Genomic DNA, 13,362 nt, shown 5'->3' with positions numbered 1-13,362 from the left:
AACATTCTACAAGCCAGGGTGAATCTGTTTACTTGCAGGCGAGGAGCAGAGACGTGGAACGATAGATGATCGCGTTTGCAAATAGATTTGAGATCATGACATGGGGTTTACAGGACAATAGACTCAGTTACTAGATCAAAGAAAATGACATGTATCGAGACGATTGTATCCAGATATCAGACGTCCGGGTGTCAGGGATCTTTTCTCTCTCTCAGACGGCAAGCAATACATGTGCCGCCCTCAATCTTCCGAGGCAAAGAGTAACCTATGGGTCTCTCCCATTCTGGTGATTCCACTGTGCAAAGTCGCCCAATCCGCACTCTGACTGAACTTTTTCGACCCATTATGGACCCAAGCGGCATACTCCTCATAGAGTGCAGCTGTATTTCTGGTTGGCACAGGTAGCGTAGCCTGCCATTCTTCCCAGGCCCACGGCACACGCTCGACCTTGTCAGTAGCATAGATGTGAACTTTGATGCTGATGGCCTCATCAGATGGCTCAGCACCGATATGTGGCGAGGAGCGGCTGATCATTTGAACGTCTCCCTTTTCGCCACGTATGTTCCAAACGAAAGCTGGATCACCTTGGAAAGGTAAACCGCTTCGCCAGGTTACACTCAGAGTCGCACTCTTAGCAACATAGTCCACACCCTTGACTGTTCCTTGGGTAATGATTAGGTCAGGGATATTAGATGTTATAGTTTGTTGAGGATCAGTATCAAGTAAAGCAATATCTGGCTTCTGAACTTGCGTCGTGACGCTCGTTTTCTCCCATTCCCCAAGGACAGCATGAATGTAGTCAATCATATGACCGTATCCAACCGTGACCATGTTTGCTCCCTTAGTCCTGTCGGCCATGTACGCTGCTGGCTCGGGGAGAGTTCCGTCAGGCACAGGTAGAAGCTTTACAGCGGCTTTAACATCACTGCTCAGAACTTTGCCGATCGTTCCGCCACCCAACATTTCCCTGAGCTTCTTGATCGCTGGCGACATACGCCCCTGGAACCCAAGAACACTTTCTTCCAGAATCTTGGACGAGGCTACCAGCTTTTGTAGCTTGGTGATCTCATCCAAGTTGGTGACAAGGGGCCACTCGACAAAAACACGCTTGCCAGCTGCTAAGCTAGGGCCAAGTGTTTTGAAGTGATGTCTTACGAAAGTGACGCATACAACAAGATCGATATCGGAGTCAGCAGCCAGTTGCTCCGGAGTGCCATACGCCTTGACTGAATCTGGAAGCTGAAAATGAGCTCTTGCCGATGCAGCGGCTTCGACAGATGAGTTGAGCAGAGCGACGATCTCGTAACTTGCTTGGCCGCGAGATGATAAAAGATAAGGAAGATGTGCGGTAGCACCCCAAGAGCTGAAAGAGTTGGGTGATAGCCCAATGATGCCGATACGGATAGAAGCCATCTTGCAATGTAATTAAGGAATATGGCTGGATCTCACGATTTGAATGATTTAGGTCCCGCTCTTCATGACAGCGGCTGAGGAACTTATAGAAGTTATTCTTGACACTCCTCACAAGATGCTTTTACCTCAGCCTACAGACGACTAGTGATTGTAAGCTATGTAATTGGCTGAGTAGTGCCGCTTACTAAGACTACACCTGTCTGGTTGAACGTTTGTGAATGGACTTAGGGTGAGAGTAAATCCGGATTGTCGAAAATTGCTCTTTGGTGGGATGCGGAAGTCTTAGTAATTCTTGTGTAATGGGACACGTAATCAAGACCGCCCAAACTCATCATTTGTTCTTTTTTAACTTCCTTTAATACTTCAGGCGTTTGTCAACTGACAACTCTGTCCAGTGCATCTCTAATTACTCTACAGCAAATTTTATGGCTACGATTAATTGGGTTCTACTTAGCTTGAAACAATCCTATGAAAGTACACACAACCTCCTAGATATATGGTGTTAAGTGGTCAGTGTGTGTGTAGTTAAGAACCGGTGCCGAGTTCTCTGGATCAATGCTGCTTTTGCCTCATTTATAAGCACGGATCTCGCCATTCCCAAGCCTTCCACATACGTCATCCCATGCCAATCGGGATCGTGTCATTCTGGTCTGACGAGATCTCGGTTATCTTGTATCATCGCAGCGGGTGCAAGGATAGAAGCACTTCCCGGGCAAGAAGCTGGAGTGGGAGTGGGAGTGGGCTGCAGGTGGAGCTGCCGAGGCTCTTGAGGTCCACGCCGAGGTTCATGACTGCTATTTGAACAGCAAGATTTTCCGATGATTTGGTAATTCTGCTGATCCACACAGACATTCTTTCATCTTTATAGATCATAAATCGTCATGGCCCGTCTCCCATATCCCGATGTTGCCTTAAAGGGTATCCCCCTGAACGTTCTCAAGCTTTTCTCCTACAGCGCTGCGACTGCGGAGTACTGGACAAAAATCGGGGCTGCCCAGTTCAGGCACCTTGCCCTTACAAACAGAAATCGTGAACTCGTGATCCTACTCAGTACCTCCAAGTTTCAATCTTCTTATGAGTGGACGCATCATATCACCGTATCTAACAATGAAGGCGTCACTGATGCGCAACGCGTTGTGCTCGCCAAGGCTGGAAATCAGAAAGGCTATCTCCTACAACAAGACAAAGCAGGACAGATCGCGGATCTTTTTACGCCGCAAGAAAAAACTCTCCTGGTGTTTCTTGAGGCTGTGATTGATGAACCCAAAGTTGGAGACGATTTGTGGGCAAGAGCGAAGGCAGAATTTTCGGATCGAGAGATCGTTGAGATAATTACTCTTCAGGTTCGTTTCTCCACACCTAATTCCGTACCTAGTTGCTGACCTGTCAGGGCTTTTATTATACTTTTTCGCGAATGACGACTGTCTTGGATATTGAGCTGGATGTTTTTGACAGTCCACCAAAGCTTTGAGTCCACTGTTCACTTTTAGTAACCTAGATAATGAGAAAGTATTCGTGGTATTATTTTCCGCATTTAACATTCCTGCGCGATACAGAATAAGACGTAATAGACCCCACGATATGTCAACTGAGTCAAGGTGCTGTACCAATCAGCCTCTGTTTCACACTTCCCGCGTTACGCCTCAATTCTATTTTTGTTCTATTTTTTATGCTGACCATGAACCTCTTATAATGCCCAAACACAGCGTAGGATACTTAACAAACAAGCTTAAACGTTGACCACATCTTTGCCGATGCGGTCTATAAGCGCCCGAGTTAAAAGGCCAGTAGAGGATTGAAGCGTCCAGTCTCTTGAAGCCAGAATATCTACCTCAGTCTTCGACCATCACTTCATCGTCCCCATCACCATGGCATCGAAATCTGCGGTCGCCCATCAATTCCCAGTTTTTAGTTGGCAAGGATCAGGATATAGACACTATACCAGCCTATCTATACGATTGCCGTCATAGATTCTTCAAACCAACATCGACTTTTATGATACTTGCTCTGATCATAGTGGAGAATTTGGGATACGATGTCGCGTCTACAGGAGGTGTCTCTACGCAAGGCTTTATATTGGGAAATTATCTCGGGCTATGAACACTGTCAAGCCGGGGTAGGTCAATCTATCAAATGGGCTCTAAAATACTGCTGTGCGTTTCGCTTGCACAACTTCCGCATATGAAAGGGCGGGGTAAGCTACACCTTATTACAGCTTTCGGCTTGTTGTGGGTATTGTTTTAGGTAGGGAAACCTCGGCTGGAAGTGGGGCAGGTGAGGTGGGTGTGACAGTATATATCTAAGAGCGTTTGAAATATAAGGATATGCCGGGAATTTCCTGTAGTGATAATGTTTCACACGCTGCACTACACTACAGCAATTACTATGAGACACCAAGCAATCTACAACGCGCATATGGACGTTCAGCTCCCGCGCATGGACCTATTATCGCTTCTATTCGGTTCACACTGCCCTTTATGCTAAGTCGATAGAAGTTGACCTTTTGCCTAGACCCTCCTATTTCTCCTCCTGATGATACTGTGCTTCACGTCGAAGCTGCATTCTCCTAGAATCGGCTCACTAAACTTCAGACCAAGACAACCACGAAACGGATTGCGTACATTCTCCGGAGCCGCTATGGAATCGGCAGACAAGGCTCAGGCGAAGATGTGGTTGTCTGCATATCCTCTGGTCAAGTCCTTCTGCCATGCGCTTCTTACTCTGTCGTTGCTGTTGGTGGCATCTTCAGTGCTGCCAGTACAGGCTCCACTCCGCACGAACTCGTAAGACAGCTCAAGCAAGGAGGAGCCTCTCTGCTCATAACCTCGGCGGATTGTCATGCAGTCGCCATAAAGGCTGCGCAGGTTAGGCATTTTAGTATAAAAGGCCTTATTAGGTAGCTATAGGCTTCTTTAGATAGCAGGCATTATAATGGTATAGCTGTGATGCTGTTAGCGGTTGTAGTTAGAAGGTATTTAGGTTAGATAACTTACTGCATAATGGATGATTAAAGCGTGGCAGCAGAGGTTAATAAAAGACCTTTTAGGTAGGTTACAGGAAGAAGGTTAGGGCTAGCTAATAAGTAGGGCTTTTTAGCTAGTATATATATAGCTAGTTTTAGGCTATAATTAAGGCAGCTAAATATAATAATTTAATATAATAAAGCTTTATTAATTATAGAGATAATAAATATTTAAGTTATATTAAATTTTAAAAATACTTAAATATATACCTTTTAAGACTAATTTATTATATAAGTATAAATTAATTTTTATATTTAGAAATTAACTCTTTACTTTTATTATAAGCTATTAATAAAGTGAATTAACCTAGAGATTAGCTTTATTATAAAATGCCTTGCCTATACTAGTTAGGATAGTAGTGCAAACTTATTTATCTTAATTTATAACTTAATGGGCTATGTTAAGCTCTAGGAGGTTCTTAGTAATAGCATTATACTTCTTTAGGCAATTAAAAGCTATAATAAAGAGCTTTGTAGCTCTAGGGGAGTCTACTAATATATGTAAGACAGTGATATCTTTAAAAAAGAGCGAGGAATAAGAAGCCGGGGTGGTAATAGTTAACGACATTATAAGAGTAAATTTCTTAGTAGTGCGTTTACTTAATCAGATTTGAGACTTACGAGATTGTTTATGTGATTTTTTATTACCATAACACCTGGAGCTTTCGTCACTACTATAATATATACAAGTAGGCGAGTAGGAGATCGCTACTAAGTTGGACCTGTCCAGCGCACTATATAGTTAGCCCCACAAGTTGCCGAGGCCGAGGTGGACCACTAGACCGAGGGACCCCAGCAAGAGATTCAGAGAGTGCTATTTCCGCCGACCGCGCCTGCAATGTGAGGGGGCTGTTGCTTGCAGTATGTCTCCATAGTCCAGTCCCTATGAGGTCGTGGGGCCGCCATATGTAACATCTGCTGATCAATCATTCAGGAGTTTATAGTAAACCCCGACGGCTTCGCAGCATCACATTCGCTGCCAAAACGCCGGATGAGCCTAGTTCACCAGCAATGTTGTCATTCAACAGGCTGACCACCTTTCAGCAGCAAAGGTCTACACTCTGTAGGGCCAAAAAGTCTTTTGTAGGAGACTGTGCCACGACTATCAAGCTAAGATCGTTAAATATGTTAACCTATAGAACCCACCTGCCCGGACCTTCAACTAGCGGCTGACAGACACAGGCCTGGGTAACTACTCATTGCCATCTTGCAAGCAATCAGCGGCATATCGTCGCCTAAATCTTAAATGTAATTACAACTGTGGTTGTTCCACAGAACCCTATAGATGGCTTTTATAACCCATCAAGCCAACCTCGCTAATATCCTATACTATGCCCTGAAGTTCTGCAAAATACTGTTTGCCAATGCGTCGCGGGCTCGTGTTGTGCTTCCTGCATAAAGGTGCTGTTACAGCAGTAGCAATGGCGTGTTGAACTCCATTACCCATGAATTTTACGTTAGATGATGCGATATGAGTAGCACTAATGTGCTTTCCAGCCATCATGAGATTATCAATATTGGTCAAATAAAGGCAGCGGAATGGGATATCGTAGCCTTTACCATCGCGTTCATCCTACTCCCAGTCCTTGAAACGAAAATCGTAGTTCGTATTACCTGGGTAGTGGTTTGCTTATTTAGTCATATAATCTATCTTATAACTTATTTAATCTTCTTTTCGCCGCCGATGCCAAATTCAGTTACGACTTTAGGTCTTTAACTTCAGGTAACTAAACTTATATAAAACTTAATACATTTCTTCTATTTTCCTGGTCCTAGAACCCCGCAATTACCCCGCTTCCATCTACATCGCGATACGCCATCCCCCTCATCTCAGTCACACTCTCATAGTCCAAGACTATAACCAGCCTAGTCTATATATTACCAGCTATTAATTAGCTTTATAGCCTTTATTAGCTCTACTAACTATTTCTTTATATTATTAAGCTAATATCTATATAAGTTCTTAATTAGAATCCCTAATTTAAAGTTTTTAATAAATCCCTTATTACTTACCTTTATAAGCCTTTTTATTATAAGGCATTACTTTAGCTTTTATAATAGCTTAATCTCCTCCTTAAGGTAGCCTTTAGAGATTATTAGCTCTTTATAATAATAATATATAAGTAAGAAGACTTTATAGCCTAAAGTAGCTTACTTAATAAAGGTAATATTATCTTTCTTATTTTAAATCTTTTAAATTTTTATTAATATAATATAAAGCTTATCTTTAAATTTATAATCTTTAAGAGCTATTATAAAATAAGGGATTAGGTTAGGTATTTTAGTATAAAAGGCCTTATTAGGTAGCTGCAGGCTTCTTCAGATAGCAGGCATTGTAATAGTATAGCTATAATACTATTAGCAGTTGCGGTCAGAAGTCGGGTTAGATAACTTACTGCGTAATAGGTAATTAAAGCGTGGTATGCAGCAGAGGTTAATAAAAGACCTTTTAGGTAGGTTATAGGAAGAAGGTTAGGGCTAGCTAATAAGCAGGGCTTTTTAGCTAGTATATATATAGCTAGGTTTAGGCTATAATTAAGGTAGCTAATTATAATAATTTAACTTAATAAAGCTTTACTAGCTATAGGGGTAATAAATATTTAAATTATATTAAACTTTAGAAATACTTAGATATACCTTTTAAAGCTAACTTATAAATTTTAAATAAAAAAAATTTATTATTAAAATATTTTTAAAAGAATTTCTTAATTATATAATTTTTATAGCTATTAAAAATAAGAAGTTAGGGTTTATTTTTATTTTTAAGTATTATTAATAAAATAAAAACCTTTTTTAATTAAATTAATATTAATTTATTACTTATTTAACCTTTCTTATTATAGGCAAATTCCTAGTTATTTAAGAAATTTAAATCCTTAGGGAAATATTATTATTAAATTATTTTCCTTTTAAAGATAATTATAAGTCTTAAAACTTTTTTAGTTATTAAGATATATTTAAGAATTATAATCTAGGTATAAAAACTAGGCTAATAAATAAATATTAACTTCTTATACTTATAGCTAAGAAATAAATAATTTATTTCTATTTTCTTTATTATTTTAACTTTATTAATATTATATCTATTTTTTTACTTAATTATTTAAATTATTAGTATTATTAATAATATAAAGAATACCTTTATTAATTTAATAAAAGCTTTATAATATTAGTTATAATTAATTTTCTTACCTTTTAAAGTCTTAATATCTTTATTTTAATTTAAAAAGTCTTAAAGCTAGTTCTTTCTAATACCTTTTAAAAAGCTATTATAAATAGTAATCTTACTAGTAAACTCCCTAACTTATTAATATAATATAAGGTATTTTAAATTAGCTTAAATAAGAATATAATTTTTTAAATACCCTTTTTAAATATTAGAAAGCTTTTATTGCATTTTTTAGGCTTCTCTTAATATTATATTTCCTTTAATCTAACCTTATAAAGTAAAATAATTAATATTATAAGCTTTTACTACTTTATTTACTAAAACTCTATTTATTACTATTTAAAATATAATACTTATATCTTTTTTAGTAAAAGAAAGTATTTTAAATTAATTAATATTAGTTTAAAATTAATTAGAATTTAAAGAATAGAGTTATAGCTATTTAAAGTATATATAATTTAGGTAGCTAGGTAAAAAATAAGGTAGCCAGTTTGTAGGGGTGGCTGGTCTGTAGGTAATAGATATTATTACTTAAGATATAATTATATTTAATTATAGTAACTTATATTTTAAGAAAAATATTATTAGTTAATTATATTATTAAGTATATAAGGGCAGCTATTAAAAGAAATAAAAATAAAATTTATATTAATTAATTTCTAGATAGATATAATAACTAAAGCCTAATATTAATATCTTATTTATATTAGTTTTAATTTTATAATTAATAAGGTTTAGAAGAATATAAATAGTTATAAGCTAAGTAGCTATAAGGCAGTAATTATAACTCTCTACTTATTATTTTTCTTTAAAATACTATATAAAGTTATAGTAAATAAGTAGGATTCTTAAAAAACTATTATAAAGAATAAAGTTTAAATTATAGCTTCTTATATAACCTAGGCCATTAATTTTATAATAGCAAAGGATCTAATAAAGTTTGCCCAGACAGTTATATATATATTTTCACGCCGCCAGGTATTCTATTAACAGTTTATTAGTATCCTCATTTTTAGCCCCCCAATCTAAGTATACTTTCTTGAGATATTATTATCCAAGTTATTATTAAGCCAACTAGGAAGGCACAACTTGGCCGGCTTCATAGGAGATGCAAAAGTCTTATATCTCTGCCGATGCTGTATATAATGTATTCAACCGTGCTAAAATCATGGTCGAGAAAACGCTTCGAGAAGCTAAGGTCATCTCACGAGAACCGACGGTGTTACCAGACACGCAGGGAATTGAGACTACGCAGTGGCTTGATGGTTCTGAGGGCCATGATTTGGCATCGACAGGGATTCTGTCAACACTTTGGACGCCATTCGCTAATTTCATGCCCGAGGACTTGTCCGGAAATGATTCCTAGACTAAGGTCTGATGAATTGGACGTGTTGATGCGATTCGAGTTAGCGCAGAGATTCCCCAGCTCTGAATAAGCAATCCAGGAACAAGAACAAGACAGCGGGATTCTTATATCGCCAAGGCCCGGATTCTAGGTTGTTCACACGATGCTTCCAGCTTAGTGCGATATGCCTCGGCCTCCGGGACTATGTGGGTCGCCATAAAAACACCGACTCAACAGTTTGGCCATCTTCAGGGGCCCCTGTCCAAACTCATGGACTACTCTCGGTCCGAGTGTGAAGACATGACGTCCCAACAAAATAATTCGAGACCCTGACTCTGTCGTGGAGGGTCCGGGCAACTCTAAAACCTGCACTGGCCAATGCATGCATTCGTCGTGAGCCGAGGCACACGTAAAACCTTGATCCTTGTGGTCCCATGTGGTGGAGCATGAAAAATTGCATCAAGAATCTTTCGTCCTTATTAATATACCGGTACTGTGACTTTGATGCATCATAGTGGCATTAAACTGATTTTCTGCAAGATAAAGTTTAGCATCGGAGCATCATGGCTGCAACAGCCGAGATCCCGACCCCTTCTGGCTTGCCTTTGCTGGGTAACATTAAATCAATCAATCCCGACTTCCCCTTGGGGTCTATGGTATCGCTCGCAGAACAGTATGGTGAGAGTAACCTCGCGAATGCAAGGGCGCGACAACTAGCTAACAATGCATTACAAGGCGAGATCTACCGTTTAAGGTTCCCTGGTCGAACTATCGTGGTCGTTTCCACACAGGCTTTGGTCAACGAGACATGCAATGAGAAGCGATTCAAGAAATCTGTCAATTCAGCTCTCACTGTAAGTCACGGCATACTCTCAGGGCTAGACCGAGGCTGATAGCTCCATAGCAAATCCGAGAAGGAGTTCACGATGGGCTTTTTACTGTATGTTGTCTCAGTAATCTTCGCATATTATACTCTAAACACAAATGCAGGCCAAACTCGGAGAGGAGAACTGGGGCATCGCTCACAGAGTGCTAATGCCAGCCTTCGGACCATTGTCGATCCAGCGCATGTTTGACGAGATGCACGATATCGCCTCTCAACTTGCTCTCAAGTGGGCGCGATACGGACCGGACTCGCCCATTATGGTAACCGATGACTTTACGCGTCTGACTCTAGACACACTGGCGTTATGTTCTATGGGGTACAGATTCAACAGTTATTACTCTCCAGTCCTCCACCCGTTCATCGAGGCAATGGGTGATTTTCTTACAGAGGCTGGAGAAAAGCCTCGACGATTGCCTTTACCCGGAGTTGTCTACGGCGGGCGCGATCGCAAGTATCAGCATGATATCGAGATCATGAGAAATACTGCCAGGGAGGTTCTTGATGCCCGAAAGGCAGATGGAAGCACACGAAAGGACCTTTTGACAGCTATGCTTGAGGGTGTCGATACAAAGACCGGCAAGAAGATGACGGATGAAAGTATTATGGATAACTTGATCACCTTCCTTATTGCAGGGCACGAAACTACTTCGGGACTCTTATCTTTCGCCTTCTATCAGCTCCTCACACATCCAGATGCCTACCAGCTTGCTCAAAATGAGGTGGACCAGGTGGTAGGGAAAGGACCTATTCAGGTAGAACACCTCTCTAAGCTTCCATATCTGAATGGTGTTCTCAGAGAAACCCTTCGGATCAACGCGACTATCCCTCTCTTCACTGTCGAGGCCTTCGAAGACACTCTTCTTGGGAACAAGTATCCTGTCAAGGCTGGCGAGACCATCATCAACCTCCTCGCAAAGTCACAGCTCGACCCCACAGTATTTGGAGACGATGCAAATGAGTTCAAACCAGAACGCATGTTTGATGACAATTTTACCAGACTAAACAAAGAGTTCCCCAACTCGTGGAAACCGTTTGGTAATGGCATGCGAGCCTGCATTGGAAGGCCATTTGCTTGGCAGGAATCTCTGCTGGTCATGGTCATGCTTCTGCAGAATTTCAATTTTGTTCTTGATCCCAACTATCATCTCGGCTACAAACAGACCTTGACCATCAAACCCAAGGAGATGTATATGCGAGCGATCTTGAGAGATAACCTTACGCCGACCACCCTTGAGCGCCGGCTGGCTGGTTTATCTAGTACAACAACGAGCAAGGAGAATGGAACTAACGGCAAGTCTACTGAGGCTGAAGGCGGTGTTCCTATAACCGTCCTGTACGGTTCCAATAGTGGAACATGTGAGTCTTTGGCGCAGAGGGTTGCAACTGATGCCGCAGAGCATGGCTTCCATGTCACCAAGATTGACTGTCTTGACACGGCAAAGGGAAACCTTCCTGAAGATCAACCAGTTGTGATCGTCACCGCATCATACGAAGGTCAACCCCCCGACAATGCTGGGCATTTTATTGCCTGGATTGAGAAGACTGACCAAGAATCCAAGCCACTCAAAGACGTCTCGTATGCCGTTTTTGGCTGTGGTCACAAGGATTGGGTGCAGACCTTCCATCGCATCCCTAAGCTTCTCGACGGTAATCTCGAAAAGCTTGGCGCCGCTCGGATTGTCGACATGGGTGTTACCGATACATCTCAAAATATGGTCTTCAGTGACTTTGAGACATGGGAAGATGACATTCTGTGGCCTGCTCTTGAAGCGCGTTACAAGCCTGAGCGCAGCAGTAAGGCTGCAGACAAGGGATTGAGCGTCAAGAGCTGTAACTTCAGGACCCTTACCCTTCGTCAAGATGTCAAGGAGGCAACAGTGGTCTCTACCAAGACGTTAACAAGTAGCGACGATGCAAAAGCCAAAAAACATATTGAGATACAGTTGCCCGAAGGAATTCACTACATAGTCGGTGATTACCTTGCTGTCCTGCCAATCAATCCCCAAGAAGTTGTTCGCCGGGCACTGAGGAGGTTCAAGCTTCCAATGGATGCTCATCTGGAGATATCGAGCAGTACACCAACTGCCCTCCCTACTGATACGTCTGTATCAGCGCTGGACGTGTTTGGCTCTTACGTTGAGCTTTCTCAGCCGGCGACCAAGAGGGTGAGATCATCAACAAGCAATCACACGCGACATGAAACTAACTGACTGTGATAGAACCTCCTCCTCATTGCCGAAGCTGCATCCGATGCAGAAACTAAAGCTGCTTTGACCTCGCTATCTGAGGAAGATTATATCGAGGCGGTCAGCGACAAGCGTGTATCGGTTCTGGAAATTCTAGAACGGTATCCCTCTGTCGAACTACCTATCAGAGACTTTTTGCAGATGTTGCCACCCATACGAATTCGACAATAGTAAGAATCTTATCGCCGTATCGCTTCACGCCTTGCTGACTTCTCTCTTCCAGCTCCATCTCCTCGTCTCCCTTATGGGATCAATCTCGCGCGACAATAACCTTCTCGGTCCTCAAAGGGCCCGCCATGTCAGGCCAAGGCACATATCAAGGCGTCGCTACCTCTTACCTCGATTCTCTAGCTGAAGGTGACACGATCCAAGTGGCCATTCGTTCGTCGCCTGCTGCTTTCAGCCTTCCCTCAAACCCGGAAAGTACGCCCATAATTTGCGTTGCCGCTGGATCAGGACTTGCGTCGTTCCGAGGTTTTATACAACAACGCGCCATGATATACGAGACGGGTCGCACACTTGCGCCGGCTCTGCTCTTTTTCGGCTGTCGTGCTCCTGACCAAGATGATCTTTACCGCGACGAGTTCGATAATTGGCAGAAGCTCGGCGCAGTAGACGTAAGGCGATCGTACAGTCGACATGGACGGGATTGCAAATATGTCCAAGATCGGATCTGGCAAGATAAGGAGGACTTCATCGAGCTCTGGGAGAAAGGTGCTACGGTGTATGTATGTGGCTCGAGGGCGATGGCTGAGTCGGTACGGGAGGTCATGATCAAAGTCAAGACTGAGATGGACAAGAAACTCGGGGGTGAGATGAGCTTTGACGAGGCAAGTAAGTGGTTCGATGAACAAAGGAATGTGAGGTATGTGATGGATGTGTTTGACTAGGTTGACGAGGAAGAGACAGAGAGTGTAGGAGAATCTGCATTTGATATTTATAGGCAAGGTAAACAAGAGATATCATAGAATTATAGAAATAGAAAGGGAAACATGGATATTATATCGTTGGATTAAAAACAACATCCACGAGATATTTTCAACCTGTATATGGAGGGCATAATCAGCTTGTTCAGCAAATGAACAGTCTGAACAGAATTAGGCTTGTATCTCCAAAAAAGCGTTTTACTTACCTGAACCTGTGCTTGACCCTTGTAGTGATAGCACTAGCGTCTTAGACTTTTTAAGAGATAAGTGATAAACTCTGAGGACATCAATTAGGCAGACCGCAGAGGAAACATAGGTATACAGTCTATAGAATTGTCTAAAATCTTGTCTAAAT

The 13,362-nt window shown here is 41.5% G+C and overlaps 3 protein-coding genes across 3 annotated transcripts; 2 read left to right on the top strand and 1 right to left on the bottom strand.

The window, feature by feature from the left end:
• Positions 1-336: 336 nt before the first annotated feature.
• BKA55DRAFT_618846 (oxidoreductase family protein) lies at positions 337-1,479 on the bottom strand (the record flags this gene model as incomplete). Its single annotated transcript, XM_046196744.1, has 1 exon — positions 337-1,479. A coding segment is annotated over exon 1 (1,077 nt), but the record flags the coding sequence as incomplete, so codon positions are not given.
• A 777-nt stretch (positions 1,480-2,256) lies between these two features.
• On the top strand, positions 2,257-3,002 carry BKA55DRAFT_740086 (AhpD-like protein). Its single transcript, XM_046201437.1, has 2 exons — positions 2,257-2,756; positions 2,804-3,002. Exons 1-2 carry the CDS (start codon positions 2,295-2,297, stop codon positions 2,882-2,884), a joined length of 543 nt encoding a protein of 180 aa, XP_046047801.1. The 5' UTR covers positions 2,257-2,294; the 3' UTR covers positions 2,885-3,002.
• Positions 3,003-9,444: 6,442 nt separating this feature from the next.
• On the top strand, positions 9,445-13,079 carry BKA55DRAFT_647699 (cytochrome P450). Its single transcript, XM_046197237.1, has 6 exons — positions 9,445-9,627; positions 9,685-9,803; positions 9,854-9,889; positions 9,940-12,000; positions 12,055-12,251; positions 12,305-13,079. Exons 1-6 carry the CDS (start codon positions 9,513-9,515, stop codon positions 12,969-12,971), a joined length of 3,195 nt encoding a protein of 1,064 aa, XP_046047800.1. The 5' UTR covers positions 9,445-9,512; the 3' UTR covers positions 12,972-13,079.
• Positions 13,080-13,362: the final 283 nt, after the last annotated feature.

The sequence above is a fragment of the Fusarium redolens genome, assembly GCF_020744475.1.
Source record: "Fusarium redolens strain MPI-CAGE-AT-0023 chromosome Unknown BKA55scaffold_11, whole genome shotgun sequence".
Lineage (NCBI taxonomy): Eukaryota > Fungi > Ascomycota > Sordariomycetes > Hypocreales > Nectriaceae > Fusarium > Fusarium redolens.
Note: the sequence above shows the minus strand (reverse complement) of the source record. Positions and strands in the feature narration are given on the sequence as shown.